The following is a 19617-nucleotide window of genomic DNA, read 5'->3' on the forward strand; positions in this document are numbered from 1 at the left end:
AATATCAGACCTTGTTGCCCTTTCTTTGTGAGAAAGGAAGGATTTAAATGAGATGGAAAATTAAGAAGTAGGAAATGAACAGATAGACCATTACAAGGACTTCGGATGCATGGCCTATAGTCAAAATAGCATCAACAGCACACAAGACACACACTGCTCATCTGCTACAGGAAAAATATGATAGACAATTTCACATCTGTGTTATAATATGTAGAAATTGAGACTTCTTTTTTTTTCTCCTCCAATTTTTAGCAAAAGGACAGCAAACTTAAACGTGCTTAATGCCATAAAATGAGCCTAAACTTTTTATAGTACCTCTGACTGAAAGCAAACATCACACCCATTCAAGCTTAAATATGATTAACAAACATAGATTTTGGGGGACTGTTCTCAAGTAAATTAAAGCACAGACACCACTGGTTATGACAAAGGAACCAATTATTAGATGGGATGTCTTCGATCATTTGATTCTGCTAAGATAGTATATATTCATTTGTAAGGTAGACTTCATATATTGAAACCAGGGATAAGCAATGTTTTTCCTGGGAGGGTCGCAGTAGCTACAGCTTTTTGTTCCAGCCCATTTGCTTACTGAAAAGTCAATTAATGGCAATGAAGCACTCATAGTTCAAGCAACATTTCTTTCTTTGCTTTGCTTTATTGTAGTTTTCTTGCTTGTTAAGGTTTCTCACCCTTAATTGCTTATTTTAGTCTTAAATATCTGCATTCACTATTTTTAATTTTTGTTTATTAGCAATAACATGCAAAAGACAAAGGAGTCAGCAGGTCTCTACCGGACTTACGTCCATTTACACCTGTGTGCATTCATTTTGATATATCTGGTTTATTAAAATATTTAGAAAGAAAATGAAGAGAAAAATGCGAAGGATTGAGAACTGCTAATCTGTTTTAGGCTTCAAATCATTTGGATGATATCCATGGAAAGAAATAAAATCTTAAGATATACAAATGACCTGACACTTTAGAGTTAAAACGTTAACAAGCCATGAAATTAAATAAGATCTAATATTGACAAGGATTGGTTTCCAATTACGTAACTGAGTTAGGACATAAAACCTGCAGACACTGTAGCCCTCAAACTTTCATAAATTCTGCCAATCAAACCCCAGCCACCTGGGTTTCATTTAAAAGAAGACAGGAATGGACCTGCATTGAAAAAGACTATCACATACCATACAGTCCTAAAAACATCCGGGCATTATTAAAACTTTTTTTGGTAAACTGATTAATATTTAATTTTATAACACTTGTGGAGGACAGCCAGGGTCTATGCCCGGCCAGGATGGCCCTTCTACTTGTGTTCCGGGGGAACAGCCATGGACTCCTCAATACCTCCCCCGGGAAGCTTGGTGGCAGCCTCCCTGGTTAATGATGATGCCTCAGTTTCCCACAGGGTTTCATGGGAGATGAAGTTCTTCCCAACCCTGTGGGGACCTGGGATGGCCGCCAGGGGGCGAGGCGGAGATAGTTAAGCCCAGCTGGTCTAATCATTGGCCCCACACGGGAGTGCAATTGGGAACAGGTGAGCAAGCACCAGGAGGACTCCTGGGAGGGCCATAAAAGAAGCCAGCAACCACCACTCAGGGCCAGAATCGGGAGGAAGAGGACGAGGTGCCTGAGAGGAGTGGTGATGCCAATGGAAGGATTGCTGTCTTGATAAAGAGGATTGCTGTCTTGATAAAGAGGTACTTTGGGACTGTGTTAAACCTGTGGGTTTCACGGGGAAGACGTGCCCCACAGGTGAAGAAAAAGATTTATTTGTGTTTATTGCATTAAGTGCTTGCGGGACTGTGTTGGGCCTGTGGGACACGGGGAAGACGTGCCCCACAGCTGAAGAGAAAATAAAAAGATTTGTGTTCAATTTATATGTGCCCCAGTGTGAATCTGTGCCGGGCTGGACGCTTATATAGCGCCTTATTCACACACTTAAATAAGAAAATGAACACTCGTTAGAAGACTGAAATAAAACAACTTTTTATTACTCATCTTGCACTTATAAAGCAAGGCATACTGTTACTCTTATTAATTAGTATGCAGTAATTTATTATTGCAATTTATGAATCAAATATAGTTTATTCTACTATAATACATACATATGCTTTTTAAACATACAAAATCATTGGTTCTTAAAACCAGTTTTTGACTAAAGTTTGTCAGTGCTGTGTTATTATCTACTTCAAGTGTAATTTCCTGGATTTTAGTTAAACTGCACTTTAAAAAAAAAAAAAAAAAAAAAACTTGGAAATACAGAAGTGCACCTATCCTGACAAACAAGCAGTTGGAGTGAGTAGGCATAGAACAGAGTGAATCAAGATTCAGAGTTGAATTTAAAATGTATAGTCTGTTCCTGAAAGCTTTGATAACACCTCAAGTGGTGATTACTTGTTCTTTCAAGAAAATATTGAAACTTTACTCTTGGCTTCACTGTAGTAATTTTGAAAGTGGAACAAGAATTACAAGTGGAACAAGAATGCATGATGCAGCATTTTCTGTAGCACAGAGAGAGAGTAAAGAAATTTCTATATATATAATTCACTAAGCCGCCGCCAGAGCGGGCAAGACACCCATGAAAGCACGCAGGAAGGAGCCACGCCCACCAACTCTAAGACCATTGGATACGACGAAAACTTGCACAGCCACGCCCACCAACTCGAACGCGACGCCTCGGAAAACATGCCGTCATTTCTGTTTGTCTGTGCCACAGTCTACATGCAGCTCTGAGCCACGTTGACTTTTCATTAGTCAACCTCAGTGGAACCTTAGTTCACACAGAGGCAGCACCAGAGAGAGACAGAGGCACACACAGGCAGCCCGAGAGAGAGAGCCACGCACACACACAGGCAGCGCGAGAGAGACGCGCAGTACTTTAAAACTGAGGTTAAAACACAATGAAGGAAGCAGTCTTTAAAAACCAATAAGCCCTGTGCCTCTTTTTCATTAGCGTCTCACCTGCTTCACCGATGTAGGCCCTGCAACAGTCGAGACGCTCTCTCCCTGATTAAAAATGGCCTTTTGAAGGGGAGCTATGGACCCGCTATACCACAAGAACACATTGCCTTCGAGCCTGCACTCGCTCACTATAACGTACCGGCTTTCTCTCTCTCCTCACTCGCTCGCACACTGCACAGGGGAGAAATGCCCGCAGCACGACTCCACCTGGAAACCGTTTTAGCCACACTTCCACGCCCCTCCCTAAAGCTGTGAGTGCGATGATTATTTATTTAAAAATGGCCTTTTGAAGGGGAGCTGTGGACCCGCTATACCACAGGATCACCTGTGACATTGCCTTCACATTGTTTTCCTTTTATTTATGATCCCGTCGAGCAGATCAGACACCCAGGCAAACAACACTGAATAATCAATAGCTGCAACCACTTTGCCCACCCCAACTCCTCACCTGAGTCGGTTTCGTCTGTGTTCAGCAGTGTTTCCCAAACTCGGTCCTAGAAACCCCTGTGGATGCAGGGTTTTGTTCCAACCCCGATTACTGTATTTAAGCACGTGTTCAGCCTCTCCCTGTTCATTGTTCTCAGTCAGACGTGCGTGCTATACCTGTGAACTCTTTGTGCTTTACAGTATTTCGTGTGCTTTTGCAGTTAACCATGGCTTCTAAGCAAATGAAGCGTGGTGAGAAGAAAGTGTTGCAATGTTACTTTTCTCTTTTTTTCAAATGTTTATTTTTTCCCATGTGCTTAAAACTCATTTTAAAAGAGTGTTTACAGCAATCGGGCTGTAATGCTATTAGCGTGAACTCCTGCAATGTTACTGTCTTGGTTCGCTTTTAAATAAAGTTCGGATTTGTTGAAATGTTCCTTTTTTCCTCCTGTGCTTAAAACTCATTTAAAAAGAGTGTTTGCAGCGATCTAACTGAAATGCTATTAGCGTGAACTCTTGCAATGTTACTGTCTTGGTTGGCTTTTAAATAAAGTTCGGATTTATTGAAATGTTCCTTTTTTTCCCCTGTGCTTAAAACTCATTAAAAAAAAAAAGTGTTTATACAACGATCGGATTGTAAGGCTATAGCGCGAACTGCTGCAATGTTACAGAGAGAGAGAGAGAGAGAGAGGGCTCACGTGCTTCTGAGAGACAGAGGGGGCTGGGGAGGCTCCCATGCTGCTGAGAGAAAGAGAGAGAGCATACGCGTGCATCTGAGCAGGGAGCCTGGGTGTTTGTGTCAGTGTTATTCAATGTTTTTACATTACTTTACTATTACACTGTGCATTCTATGGTGTACTTAACTGTATTTGTGCTTAAAAATCTTTAAAAAAAATATATTTACATACAGTTCGTACGGTCTGGAACGGATTAATTGTATTTACATACAATCCTATGGGGGGAAATTGCTTCGGTTCACGACCAAATCGGTTTACGACCAGAGGTTTGGAACGAATTATGGTCGTGAACCAGGGTTCCACTGTATATTGAGTCTAGAAAACATGATCAGCAAGTCTTTGATAGGCTGCAACAAAATGATGAAAGAACGGGCGCATTTTTTTCTCACAAGCTTTGTTAGTTAGTTAATTAGTTACTCGAAGGATTTCAAGATTTAATATGCACAAGCGGTAACACTGCAAAAGCAGCCCAAACCAGAAAAGACGGCTGGCAAAAAGTGGCCGACAAATTAAACGCGTGTGCATTGTACTTACTGAAAGCAGCGTTACGGATTTTGCAAATGTTCATTTTTTCCCTCTGCTTAAAAAACATTAAAAAAGCGGCGTGATTATGCGGCGTATACTACGCCGCGGGTTGGTATGCAGCGTGTAAAACAGTTTGTCATGGATAATTTGCCTTTTACTTTAACACGAAGACAATTTCCTGTTAGATTTGCCTTTGCGATGACAATTAATAAGGCACAGGGCCAAACTTTCAAAAAGATGTGCATGTATCTGCCAAAACCAGTTTTCAGTCACGGACAGTTTTATGTTGCTCTCTCCAGAGTTCCATCTTTTCATTCACTTACTGGTATGCCTGCAGGAACACATGCAGCGAGCGAGCAACACGCACACACACACACACACACACGAGAGAAAGCGAGCGTTGGACAAATAAGAATACTTCATTACATTGATATACCGGTGTTTTCAGTATTCAAAGCGCTATCCACACAGGGAGAAACCAGGAAGCAAACCCAAAATCTTCCACAGTCTCCTTACTGCAAAGCAGCAACACTACCACTGCGCTACAAGGCAGTTAAAGAATGCGCCGGGCTCGATTTTGTTTTCACTTCTGTTTACAGCGATCGGGTCGTAGATAGCATTATTGCAATGTTACTTTTCTTGGTGGCTTATTACATTACGGATGTTTCACGTGTTAATTTTTTCCCTGTGCTTAAAAGACATTAAAAAAAGTTTCTCAACTGTGACTCCGGAACATCTCAGTACGCAAGCTATATTAAGGCGTCAACAACGAAGACTCGCTACACCTTAATGAACAAGTGCTGAAACTTATCCCTACCGACGAAGTAACTTTCACCAGCGTGGCCTCCATCGTCACAGACAATCCTGCTTTCAGTCACGGACAATTGTGTGTTGCTCTCTCCAGAGGTTCATCTTTTCATTCACTCACAGTGGTATCCACAAACCCACCCCATTTGGACAACTGTGTTGTTCAGGAAGTGTTCACCCATCAATACATAATTATGCGGCGTATGCTACGCCGCGGGTTGGCTAGTACACTATAATATTCTGTAGGTTAAGTCTGTATCATTCTGTTCTGCTTCTCTGTACAGTGACAGAATATGAACATTTCCTTTGTATAGCAATATTTTGTCTGTGACCTACGAAGTGTATGATTTGGCTGAAAAATAAAAAAATGGCACCAAAAACTTGAATTTACTTATTTTAACCCCTCATCTGAAATAGAAGTGGTTTTCAAATTGGTCTAAAGTAGGAAAGTACCCAGGAAACCCAGCTCCACAGTACATAATATCCCCATGTATACAGGAGAGTTGCACTAATAGCGGATTGTAAATTCTAGGGTAATTTGGAGGGCTGCTGCCTATTATTTAAGTAGTAAAAGTGCATCAGTGTTTGCCTTTGCTGTTTCATGCAAAAATCCCACAGATAACTATTGCATATTTTGTGTATGAAGTGTATCCCCAAGTCCTGTAAATTAATTAGTGGGTGTGCTTTCATTAACAAAAAACACTGCTAAGTAATGTAGCTCTATGTTGCTGTCAGAAGTGACTTATGGTTAACATAGCTTTTGCCCTGCAAACTATTACAAAAAACATACACTTATGATCTTCCCTTCAGTATAGCAAGTCATTGTATGAACATCTGGGAATCTGGAAGTATAGGATAGGATGGCATGACAGACTTTTTGGAGTTTCTGCTCCTACATGTAGTAAGTGTGCGTGTGTGTACGTACAAAACACAAATGCTTTCAATCAGTAAGGTCTATACTTCATTCAAAGGAAATGCAGGACTGAAATGAGAATAGATTCCTAGTTTTGTCCACTGTCATTCAGGTACAGTTTTGGCCTTGGCTGCAAATGAAATAGAAAAAATGTAATACCTCGTGCAGAAACTGTGATTTTAATGTGTTATTAATTTGTTTTATTAGTTTACATTTTAGGTTAATTTTTACAAAGCTGTGCATAGTTACTAAATTTTAATGTGTAATATGTGTAAATACATTTTATATGCTCAGAAAATTATTATATTTTATTCTTGTGATCAAGTCTGTATAAAGCCACAGTCCAAATGTATGCTGTTAGATTGAATGCTAACTGTAAACTTGCCCGTTGTTAATAAGAGTGAGTATATTAGTGTGTTCTGTAATGGACTGATTTCTTGTCATGCATGGACACCTGCCTTTTGGCAGTACTTGCTAAGATTGCATCTGGCTTTCCTGTGTCCTTATACTGTAGAGGTGGTTTCACAAAAAAAAAACTTTGCTTTCAGAAAACATTAGTATCTTAGAATATGTATTTTTGTTAGATGTATGAGTTATAAAAGACAATTTCTACAACACTTTTTTCCAAATTATATGATTTAAAAACAAATATCAGTCATTGATTAATGACATAGATTTTAGACAACAGATTTACTTGAGATTGTAGCGGCAGTATATTAGCAATACAGAACACTGCATAATGATGGCATTTGTTAAAATGCATGTTTATAGATTTATAGAGTGGTTATGAATGTATTTAAATAAATTGTTTTTCCTCATACAGCTGAGCTCCAATTTGCGCCATATCCGTGTTTTTGAAATGGATGTGGAGGAAGAAGAAGAAGATGAGAAACAAGATTTGCAGAATGCAAGTGCTGATCTCAATCAAGTTGAGGAGTCACTGACCAGTGGTGATGGGTCAGAAGTGCAGGAAGACTGTGACACAGCTGAAACACATGATTTACAGAAAGAAAATGATTCTCTCCTACAGACTTGAATGTCTTTAAGAGGTTTAGCTGCTTTCACACAATATTTTTACTCCACAGAATGTGGTTATCAGAAAAAAGTAGGGACTTTAGGATATTAAACATTTGTTGTACATCATTCTGATGTGTATTTTTCTAGTTTCATCAGCTTAATATCTATTTGCTTAGGAAAATTTGTACTTTGTCTAATTTTAAAGTGTTTTGTAATACTTCTGAAAAGAGTTACAACTGCTCATATTGCTACTATTTTTAAGTGGATGAGGCAATGCTCAGTTTATTCACAGGATAAAAAAGTCAGTTACTCTGGAAAGCTTGCATTTCTCTTTGGGTTTTTGCAAACTCAAATGAACTGCATTTTTATGGGAATCATGTTATATACACAAATTATTCTGCACTATCAAGGTGGAATTAAAATTTGAAATTTATTTTACTTACTATAAAGACTGAAATGCCTTGATTTTAGAAAGTATTCATACCTTTCGCTATGACACCATAAAACACTTGAATCCAGCTTTGTATGAGGTCATTCTAAAACTACTAATGTTTACAGACATTGTGAGAAAATAATTTGAAGGTGACGATAGTTAAGTATTTTGGTTTGTAGTGCGCAATTGAAATATATAAACATTTGTTTTAGAAATGAAATAAAGACACTGTTGAAATGGTCAAGTAAACAAGTAGAATGTTCAAGGGGGATGGTTCAAGAAACTGGATGATGTAATGTTCTTTCATACACCTAGTAAGATTTGCTAGTTGGCACATATACAGTTTTCATAACAGAGATGAATTCAGGAGATACTGAAGAACAATGATATAAGGGAGAAAGTCTCTTATTTTAGGCTGGTTGTGCTCTGTGCTATAGCACCCTCATGTCTTTTAACCAGTCACAGTATGATATGTAAGTATTAATTCAGCACTATTATGCAAAAGTAGTTGTTTATAAAATGGACCTCTTACTTTTTTGATAATTTTGTAACATACTGCAGTAATGGATGTTCCCTGTTTGGCATGGTGCTACAAGAGTAAATAAATGATGCAGATGGACAAGCTTTCTAATTCCTGATTACTGACAAAGAGGTTCTTTAATTAAGATGTTGATTTTTACCACAACATTAGATGACAGGATTCTAGAAAAAATCCCCACCTAAGGTTTGCAAGCCTGCAGTTGACAACGCATGTCATAACCACTCCTCTGTGAAAACTAAAGAACTGTCTGTAAAACTTCTTGGTCACATTGTCCTTATAAGCAATTTCAATTGCTGAAATTATAATATTTTGAATAAATACATGCCAATGCAGCTACTGGTATAGCACTTACCTTTTCATAGCACTTTGTTTTTGCTTTGAATCCTGGCTCAGGACTACTTTTTTTTAAAAACATATTCTCCTCCAACAAAGTGACATACCATTAGGTCAATTTGTGACACCACAAATCTACACTAGCCCTCTCCCTTTTGTACTGGTATCTTGTCCAAGTTTTGCCCCTGTCCTACACCCACACTAAGACAGAGTGGCTGCCAGATCAAATCCTGTAAATGCCTGAAGCGATTCCACTCTGTTGGGCCCTTGAGCAAAGCCTTTAACCTGCAATTGCTTTGTCCGGAGTACGACGTCAGCCTCTATAAGCAGGTCCTCCAGCTTGCAGGGAAAACTCAGGGGTTGGCGTCAGGAAAAAAAAATCCCTCATCCTGTTCTGTCTCATTTAAACTAGTGTGGTGCTAAGGTGTTACATGTTGCACAGCTGCACTCTGGTCCTAATGTGGGATCCTGAGGTGGTTTGTTGTGTGGTGGGTGCAGCAATGCACTGTATCAGTGCATGCTGCCAACCTCTCTTCCTCCTCTCTACACCCATTGTTGCTAACTTAGATTCCACCCTTCTGTAACACTGGATTGGAAAAAAAAAAGTGGTTCCATGTAGACAGTAATATGCTAGAAAAAACATTGTAATGTTTATTAGGAATCTGTGACCATGGTACAGTACCAAAACATATATAGATAAAAGTGTTGAAGGGCTTCTATTTCCAGATTATGTGTCTTATGATTTGTTATTTTCACCTCCAAAAAGAAAATGTTCTTATGTGTTTTATATCCAGCAATCAATCCTTTACCCCCTCCCCCTAACATGCGTGTTTCATTGAGGTCACATTTTATTTACACATTGACCTAACACTGCTACCTTGCTGAAGGTATTATGTATATACAGAAATCCATAAAGCAGGTGCATTCGTTCCTCTGTATAACAGATAACAGAATTTTTTGCTTTGTGTTTACATATAAAAAAATTCACAAAAGCAGCATGTAGTTTGGAGATGTGGCTGTAGTCTGCATTAGTTATTTGGAGGAACACTGATGACACAATATGTTAATTACTGTATATTTCATCGGTTATTTGCTAATTCTAAACGTACAGTTGCCATTAACATTATGCCATACTGTGATAACTATTTCTTCTTTATATACTCCACTATGTGCTTTGGAAATAAGCTACAATTTTGTTGCCTCTATTTTTAGAACTTTTTTCCCTACTTTCAGTAATTTCAAAAATAAAAATAGTTTGCTTAACAGTGGAATAATTTTATAGCTTAATTCATTGGAATGCAATGGTCTGTCTGTTTTTCCAGCCATGTGGCTTAATTCAAACTACTTTATAATGCATCCTGGAAGAGGGCCCAGTCAGACTGATCTGTACATGCAATATTTGTGCTCTGTTACTTGCTGCAGCACTAAAGCAATTCCAGGTTCTGTATATAGCACACAGCCAAATCAGGAGTGCTGTGGCTAAGACTTAAAATATCACTGAAGGATAATTTCAGTTGATAATCTATGGAATGTATTTGGGAATGCATTACTTTTGCTTTCTCCATGTAGTTTAAGTATGAAAAGAAATCACGGGTGAACATTGTCAGATTTCTTGTGCTAAATGATATTACCATCCAATAATAAAAGTAGCTATAAAAAAGAAGTGCTTTAAAATATTACCAACTGAGAAAAGTATATATTTAGACGCAATTTTAGAAAATGTTTTAAACTGCCAACTTTTCAAATTTGATCTGTGAAGGTTTGCAGATTAATGCATATAAAACTTTTCAATTAAATAGACTTTTACTTAATTCATTAGGTGGATATATTACTGGATGTATTGTGCCACAAGTTAGGCTCATTTGAGATATAGTACTTAAGGTCAATCACCTTATAGTAAAATGTTAATCTGTGCAAATTTAACAATTAAAGATGAAATAATTAAAAAAATATTTATAATTTATACACAGTGTGTGTATATATAAATAATATATACATCTTAAAAAAAAAAATACACACACAATATATTTACAGTATATGTATAGTATGTTGCAAAATTGTTCATCCTATTGTTGATTGTGTTCACATGTTGCTGGATTAAAACTGGTACTTTAACAACTTGTTCCATTATATTTTGTTGCAAATGTAAATGCTCAAAAAGAAATACTTTAAAAGACAACCATTTATTTCAGTTTTTGACTTTAAAAACAATTCTACTTGCATTCCACTTGTATTCAAACCCTACCCATTCTTGTTTGGTTGTGCCACATTTGGACAGAGTTAACAGCTTTAAGTGGTTTCTTGGCAGTGTCTTCCAACTTTGCACACTGGCTACAACTGACTTTTGCCCATTTCTTTTCAAAGATTTGCCTCCGCACATTCAGGTGTCTAGAACAGCAGTTGTGGGTCCCCATTTTCAAATAATTCCACAGATTCTTAATAGGGAGATGGTTGGTACTTCGGCTGGACTATTCTATGTACATTCACGTTTTTACCCTTTGAGCCACTAAGTGCTGTTTTAGCCTTCTGCTTGTTGTCCTGTCAAAAGGTGAGTCTTCTTTAAAGACTAGGGGGCTCCGCCCCCTGCTCGCTTCGCTTGCCAACCCCTGGGTTTGGTTGACCGAATATACAATTTAAAGAGATTGATATTTTAATGGGAATTGTTACATATGCATTATTTTCAATTTTACTTTAAAACTTTAGTTAAAACAATATTAGGAATTAACTTTTCTTCAAGATCACATTGAATTTTGATTCCATGTTTGGATTTACATTGTGACAACGCAACTTATAACTGCCTGTGAGTGAATATTGTTTCTTTCTCTCTAATAAATAAACTGACTTTTTGGAATCTTTGTCTCTGCGATATGTTGTCATAGCAAAAGCTATTCTCATGGGAAACTGTAAACATTTTAATACGAATGGCATATAGGAGACTTCATGCCAGCAAAGCAGCGGGTCCAGATGGAGTATTGCCACGACTGCTGAAGGTCTGTGCATCAGAGCTAGGGGGTCCTCTACAGCGCATCTTCAACCTGAGCCTGGAACAGGGGAGAGTCCCGAGGCTTTGGAAAACATCTTGCATAACCCCAGTCCCAAAGGTATCACGTCCTAGTGAGCTGACTGAATTCCGGCCTGTTGCTCTGACATCACATGTGATGAAGACCATGGAGAGGCTGCTGCTTCACCACCTGAGGCCACAGGTTCAACACGCCCTCGACCCTCTGCAGTTTGCATATCAGGAGAAGGTGGGAACGGAGGATGCCATCTATATGCTACATCGATCCCTCTCCCACTTGGACAGAGACAGTGGTGCTGTAAGAATTATGTTTCTAGACTACTCTAGCGCCTTCAACACAATCCAACCTTTGCTCCTTAGGGACAAGCTGACAGAGATGGGAGTAGATTCATACCTGGTGGCATGGATCGTGGACTATCTTAAAGACAGACCTCAGTATGTGCATCTTGGGAACTGCACATCTGACATTGTGGTCAGCAACACAGGAGCGCCAGAAGGGACTGTACTTACTCCGGTCCTGTTCAGCCTATATACATCGGACTTCCAATACAACTCGGAGTCCTGCCACGTGCAAAAGTTCGCTGATGACACTGCTATCATGGGCTGCATCAGGAGTGGGCAGGAGGAGTATAGGGACCTAATCAATGACTTTGTTAAATGGTGCGACTCAAACCACCTACACCTGAACACCAGCAAAACCAAGGAGCTGGTGGTATATTTTAGGAGGCCCAGACCCCTCATGGACCCCGTGATCATCAGAGGTGACTGTGTGCAGATGGTGCAGACCTATAAATACCTGGGAGTACAGCTGGATGATAAATTAGACTGGACTGCCAATACTGATGCTCTGTGTAAGAAAGGACAGAGCCGGCTATACTTCCTTAGAAGGCTGCCGTCCTTCAACATCTGCAATAAGATGCTGCAGATGTTCCATCAGACGGTTGTGGCGAGCGCCCTCTTCTAAGCGGTGGTGTGCTGGGGAGGCAGCATTAACAAGAAAGACCCCTCACGCCTGGACAAACTGGTGAGGAAGGCAGACTCTATTGTTGGCATGGAGCTGGACAGCTTGACATCTGTGGCAGAGCGACGGGTGCTAAGCAGGCTCCTATCAATTATGGAAAATCCACTGCATCCACTAAACAATGTCATCTCCAGACAGAAGAGCAGCTTCAGCGACAGACTGCTGTCACTGTCCTGCTCCACTGACAGACTGAGAAGATCATTCCTCCCCCAAACTATGCGACTCTTCAATTCTGCCCGGAGGGGTAAACATTAACATTATACAAAGTTATTGCCTGTTTTTTTACCTGCATTATTATCAATCTTTAATATTGTTTTTTGTATCGGTAAGGTGCTGCTGGAGTATGTGAATTTCCCCTTGGGATTAATAAAGTATCTGTCTATCTATCTCTCTATCTTTCTCTCTCAAGATCTCCTTTTGTGTCTAATGTTATTCGCAGAATATGTACTTCAATACCTTTCTTGTTGCCTGTTAAACTTTTACGTTAGAATTGTTCGACTAATTTTTAATACAACTAATCTTGTTCCATTGCATAGCCCATCACTCATACATACTGTAAATTATCCAATAACATTACGTTACATCCTTCTTTCAACAGTAATTTGGCTGGTGGAAGACAGGATGGTGTTAATGGCTTTAGATATTTTACGGGATATTTTAAGTTGATGTTTTCATCATCCACATGATCACCACCAACTGCTTCACCTTAGTCTGTTGATATGCATTTAATCAATCTGCCATGTAACCGATCAACAATTTTCGCGTTAATTCGTTTGACTTCATCATTTCCATTCCGGATCGGTCAAGTCCCGAGTTAACAAAGACTGCCACCAGTACTGTTAGTCAACAGGGTGTTGGCGGAAATTGGCTTCTGTTGGCTGGAGAAGAAGAGGGGCGAAGACGTGTCCGGAGGCATGAGGAGAGGAGGAAGATAAAGAGTGGAACTGAGGGTAGGAACTTTGAATGTTGGCAGTATGACTGGTAAGGGGAGAGAGTTAGCAGATATGATGGAGAGAAGGAAGGTTGATATATTGTGCGTGCAAGAGACTAAATGGAAGGGGAGTAAGGCCAGGTGGATCGGAGGTGGATTCAAATTGTTCTATCATGGTGTGGATAGGAGGAGAAATGGGGTAGGGGTTATTCTGAGGGAACAGTATGTGAAGAGTGTTTTGGAGGTGAAAAGAGTGTCAGACAGAGTAATGATTATGAAGCTGGAAATTGGAGGTGTGGTGATGAATGTTGTTAGTGCATATGCCCCGCAAGGTGGGTGTGCAATGGATGAGAAAAAAGATTTTTGGAGTGAGTTGGATGAAGTGATGAACAGTGTACCCGAGGGAAAGAAAGTGGTGATTGGAGCGGATTTCAGAGGAGACAAGGAGGTGATGGGTAGGTATGGTACCGAAGAGAGGAATGAAGAAGGTCAGAGGATAGTGGATTTTGCCAAAAGGATGGACTTGGTTGTGGTGAATACGTATTTTAAGAAGAGGAAGAAACATAGGGTTAGGTACAAGAATGGAGGAAGATGCACACAAGTAGATTACATCCTATGCAGAAGAGTCAATCTGAAGGAGATTGAAGACTGCAAAGTAGTGGCAGGGGAAAGTGTAGTTAAGCAGCATAGGATGGTGGTCTGTAGGATGACGTTGGAGATCAAGAAGAGGAAGAGAGTGAGGGCAGAGCCAAGGATCAAATGGTGGAAGTTGAAAAAGGAAGATTGCAAGGTTGAGTTTAGGGAGAAGGTGATACAGGCACTGGGTTGTAGTGAAGAATTACCAGACAGTTGGGAAACTGCAGTAGATGTAGTAAGGGTAACAGCAAGAAGGCTGCTTGGCGTGACATCTGGACAGAAGAAGGAGGAAAAGGAAACCTGGTGATGGAATGGAGAAGTACAGGAGAGTATACAGAGGAAGAGGATGGCAAAGAAGAAGTGGAATAGAGAGATGCAGAAAGTAGACAAGAGTGCAAGGTGAAGAGAGAGGTGGCGAAGGCTAAAGAAAAAGTGTATGAGGAGTTGTATGAGAGGTTGGACACTAAGGAGGGAGAAAAGGACCTGTACCGATTGGCCAGACAGAGGGGCCGAGCTGGGAAAGATGTGCAGCAGGTTAGAGTAATAAAGGATAAAGATGGAAATGTACTCACAAGCAAGGAGAGTGTGTTGAGCAGGAAGTGCAACGGATTAGCAAGGAGGAAGTAAGGACAGCTATGAAGAGGATGAAGAATGGAAAAGCCGTTGGTCCAGATGACATACCTGTGGAAGCATGGATGTGTTTAGGAGAGATGGCAGTGGAGTTTTTAACCAGAGTGGAAAAGAAGTGTACTGGTCCTGATATTTAAGAATAAGGGGGATGTGCAGGACTATAGTAACTACAGGGGGATAAAATTGATGAGCCACAGCAAGAAGTTATGGGAAAGAGTTGTGGAAGCTAGGTTAAGAAGTGAGGTGATGATTAGTGAGCAGTTGTATGGTTTCATGCCAAGAAAGAGCACCACAGATGCGATATTGGCTCTGAGGGTGTTGATGGAGAAGTATAGAGAAGGCCAGAAGGAGTTGCATTATGTCTTTGTGGACCTGGAGAAAGCATATGACAGGGTGCTTCTCACTAATGCCACATTAATATTAAATTTGCTTTGCCTAAGTTACAAAATAAAGATATACAAAATATTTATCAACTTGTATGCAAATTTTCACATCACAACAGGAGTAATCTGTGACAGACGGGTATCAGCAAGAGTGAAAGGGAAGGTCTACAGGACGGTAGTGAGACCAGCTATGTTACATTGGTTGGAGACGGTGGCACTGACCAGAAAGCAGGAGACAGAGCTGGAGGTGGCAGAGTTAATGATGCTAAGATTTGCATTGGGTGTGACGAGGATGGATAGGATTAGAAATGAGTACATTAGAGGGTCAGCTCAAGTTGGACGGTTGGGAGACAAAGTCAGACAGGCAAGATTGCGTTGGTTTGGACATGTGCAGAGGAGAGATGCTGAGTATACTGGGAGATGGATGCTAAGGATAGAGCTGCCAGGCTAGAGAAAAAGAGAAAGGCCTAAGAGAAGGTTTATGGATGTGGTGAGAGAGGACATGCAGGTGATGGGTGTAACAGAACAAGATGCAGAAGACAGAAAGATATGGAAGAAGATGATACGCTGTGGCAACCCCTAACGGGAGCAGCCGAAAGAAGAAGAAGGTTGAAGCAATATGCCTTGTATTTTTCTATTGTGTTCCTTCACTTTGTCCTTAAATTTAATAAATGACCAAGGTTCTACCAGTAAGAAGTCCCCAAAGACTGCTGCTGTAGCCATTACAGTGGCATGCAAAAAGTTGGACACCCTTGCTTAAAATGTCTGTTACTGTGAAGGCATAAAATTAAAAATCACACATTTCTTTTCAGCATTTTATGCAAGATTAGTTTGATTCTGTTTTTTACAATTTGACAGTCAAAAAAAGAAAGGAGCCCCATGTAAAAATTTCAGCACCTCAAGATATCTGAGCTCTCAGATAACTTTTCCCAAGATCTTAAACATTAATTGGCTTGGCAGGGCTGTGGCTTGTTCGCATTCGTCGTTAGGAAACCTCAGGTGATGCAAAGTGCAAAGCTATATAAATTCTCTGACTCCTCAGACCTTGTCCCAACAATCAGCAGCCATGGGCTCCTTTAAGCAGCTGCCTAGCACTCTGAAAAATAAAATCATTGCAATGTTATTAAGAAATAGCAGTAAATAGGAACAGTGGAGAACTGCTAATTGGATTGCAAGAAAGGCAAATAAAAACCTCCGTTTGATTGCAGAAGACCTTGAAGAAAATTTAGCAGACTCTGGAGTGGTGGTGCACTGTACTACTGTGTAGCATCACCTGATCAAATATGACCTTCATGGTAGAGTCAACAGAAGAAAACCTTTCCTGCATCCTAGCCACAAACTCCAGTGCCTGAGGGTTGCAAATTAACATCTAAACAAGCCTGATGCATCTTGGAAACAAGTCCTGTGGATTGATGAAGTCAAAATAGAACTTTTCAGCCGCAATGTGCAAAGATGTTTTTGGAGAAAAAAGGGTGTTGAATTCCAGCAAAAGAACACCTCTCCAGCTATTAAGCTTCGGGGTGGATCAATCATGCTTTGGGCTTGTGTTGCAGCCAGTAGCACAGGGAATGTGTCATTAGTAGAGAGAAGAATGGATTCAAATAAATACCAGCAAATTCTGAATGTGAACATCACACCATCTATAACAAAGTTGAAGTTAAAAAATGGATGGATCCTACAACAAGACAATAATCCACCTAATAAAATACCTCAAAATCTAAAAAGGAATAATTCAAGAGGCGCAAGCTAATAGTTTTGCCATGGCCCTCATGGTGCACTGACCAAAAACATCATTGAAAATCTTTGGATAGATCTCAAAAAAGCAGTGCATGAAAGACAGCCCAAGAATCTTGCAGAATGAGAAGTTTTTTGTGAGAACTGAAAGACTTTTAGCTAACTGCTGGTTCTGAGTATGATTTTAAACTGAGTCTAGCTCTGCAAACTGTCCTCCAACTTGCAGGGAAGACTTTAGGGGTTGGTGGAAGGATTGGCACTCCAGCCACCGTAAAAACTTCACGCAGCTCTGAAATGGCCGACAGGACTCCTTTCTGCTGTCCGTGGGAGTAGCTTTGCTGCAGCTGCTCGCATTATGAAGGGGATGGGAGAAAGCCATTGGGAGCCTCATCCCCAGAAGAGTCAAAACAGCCAGAGAGCCAATGGGTTGGGAATCGGAACTGGTGTGGTGCTGAGTTGTCTCCTGCTTCACTGTGGTCCTGTGGTGAGTGCTATAATGCGCTGTACCAGTTCACGCTCCCCAACCTGACCTGACCTGGCTACAAAAAACGTTTACAAGCTGTGATACCGACCAAAAGGCATGTTACTAAGTACTGACCATGTCGGGTGCTCACTTAACCTTTCACAGTAACAGACTTTTAAGCAAGGGGGTCCAAACTTTTGCATGCTACTTCACTGTAAGAATAGTATTTGTCTCAGCATGGGCAGTGACAGATTTGCACCAAAACAAAAAGCTGAATCAGAGTTTTATCAGGCTGTATAACATTTTCCTAAAAAGAATGTCATTTACACATATGCTTTCTGATAAACTCCATACAGGCCACAAGATGGTGTCATGGATAATGGACTATCTGTGGGGGCAGGCCACAATTTATGAGACTCGATGGCTGTGTTTCTGATACAGATATGAGCAACACTAGGGCACCACAAGGAACAGTCTTGTCTCCTTTTCTCTTCCCTCTGTATACTTCCAAATACAAATATAACACCAGGTCATGTCACATGTAGAAATTCCCAGCTGATTCTGCATTTATGGGATGTATTGATAAGGGGGATGAGACAAAATACAGATAAAAAGAGGAAAACTTTCTTTGTTGGTGCAAAAACAATTGTCTGCATCTTAACTTCAGCAAAGATGACAGACTGGTTATTGACTTCCACTGCACCAAAGAGTCTCTACTTCTGGTCACTATTGTGGGAGTGGATGTAGAGGTGGTCACTTTAATTCTTCTTCTTTTTTAGGCTGCTCCTGTTAGGAGTTGCGACAGCGGATCATCTTCTTCCATATCTTTCTATCCTCTGCATCTTGTTCTGTTACACCCATCACCTGCATGTCTTCTTTCACCACATCCATAAACCTTATCTTAGGCCTTCCTCTTTTTCTCTTCCCTGGCAGCTCTATCCTTAGCATCCTTCTCCCAATATACTCAGCCTCTCTCCTCTGCACATGTCCAAACCAATGCAATCTCACCTCTCTGACTTTGTCTCCCAACCGTCCAACTTGAGCTGACCCTCTAATGTCCTCATTTCTAATCCTATCCATCCTCGTCACACCCAATGCAAATCTTAGCATCATTAACTCTGCCACCTCCAGCTCTGTCTCCTGCTTTCTGGTCTGTGCCACCATCTCAAACCCATATAACATAGCTGGTCTCACTACTGTCCTATAGACCTTCCCTTTCACTCTTGCTGATACCTGTCTGTCACAGATTACTCCTGACACTCTTCTCCACCCATTCCACCCTGCCTGCACTCTCTTTTTCACCTCTGTTGTGATGTGAAAATTTGCATACAAGTTGATAAATATTTTGTATATCTTTATTTTGTAACTTAGGCAAAGCCATGTAATATTAATGTGGCATTAGTGAGAAGCACAGTCATATGCTTTCTCCAGGTCCACAAAGACGTAATGCAACTCCTTCTGGCCTTCTCTATACTTCTCCATCAACACCCTCAGAGCCAACATCGCATCTGTGATGCTCTTTCTTGGCATGAAACCATACTGCTGCTCACTAATTATCACCTCACTTCTTAATCTAGCTTCCACTATTCTTTCCCATAACTTCTTAATGTGGCTCATCAATTTTATCCCCCTGTCGTTACTACAGTCCTGCACATCCCCCTTATTCTTAAATATCGGCACCAGTACACTTCTTCTCAACTCCTCAGGCATCCTCATACTTTTCAAGATTCTATTAAACAGTCTGGTTAAAAACTAAACTGCCATCTCTCCTAAACACCTCCATGCTTCCACAGGTGTATCATCTGGACCAACGGGCTTTCCATTTTTCATCCTCTTCATAGCTGTCCTTACTTCCTCCTTGCTAATCCGTTGCACTTCCTGATTCACTATCTCCACATCATCCAACCTCTTCTCTCTCTCGTTCTCTTCATTCATAAGCCTCTCAAAGTACTCCTTCCATCTGCTCAACACACTCTCCTCGCTTGTGAGTACGTTTCCATCTTTATCCTTTATTACCCTAACCTGCTGCACATCTTTCCCAGCTCGGTCCCTCTGTCTAGCCAATTGGTACAGGTCCTTTTCTCCCTCCTTAGTGTCC

The 19617-nt window shown here is 40.5% G+C and overlaps 1 protein-coding gene across 2 annotated transcripts in view; it reads left to right on the top strand.

The window, feature by feature from the left end:
* anapc4 (anaphase promoting complex subunit 4) overlaps window positions 1-7521 on the top strand; it is an 84474-nt gene extending 76953 nt beyond the window's left edge. For both annotated transcript variants that reach the window (XM_028802199.2, XM_028802198.2), the window contains exon 29: window positions 7202-7521. In XM_028802199.2, coding sequence (XP_028658032.1) covers window positions 7202-7414 — 213 coding nt within the window. In that variant the 3' untranslated portion in view covers window positions 7415-7521. The remainder of the gene's footprint in view (window positions 1-7201) is intronic.
* The last annotated feature ends 12096 nt before the right edge of the window (window positions 7522-19617 follow it).

The sequence above is a fragment of the Erpetoichthys calabaricus genome, chromosome 5 (genome assembly GCF_900747795.2).
Source record: "Erpetoichthys calabaricus chromosome 5, fErpCal1.3, whole genome shotgun sequence".
NCBI lineage: Eukaryota > Metazoa > Chordata > Cladistia > Polypteriformes > Polypteridae > Erpetoichthys > Erpetoichthys calabaricus.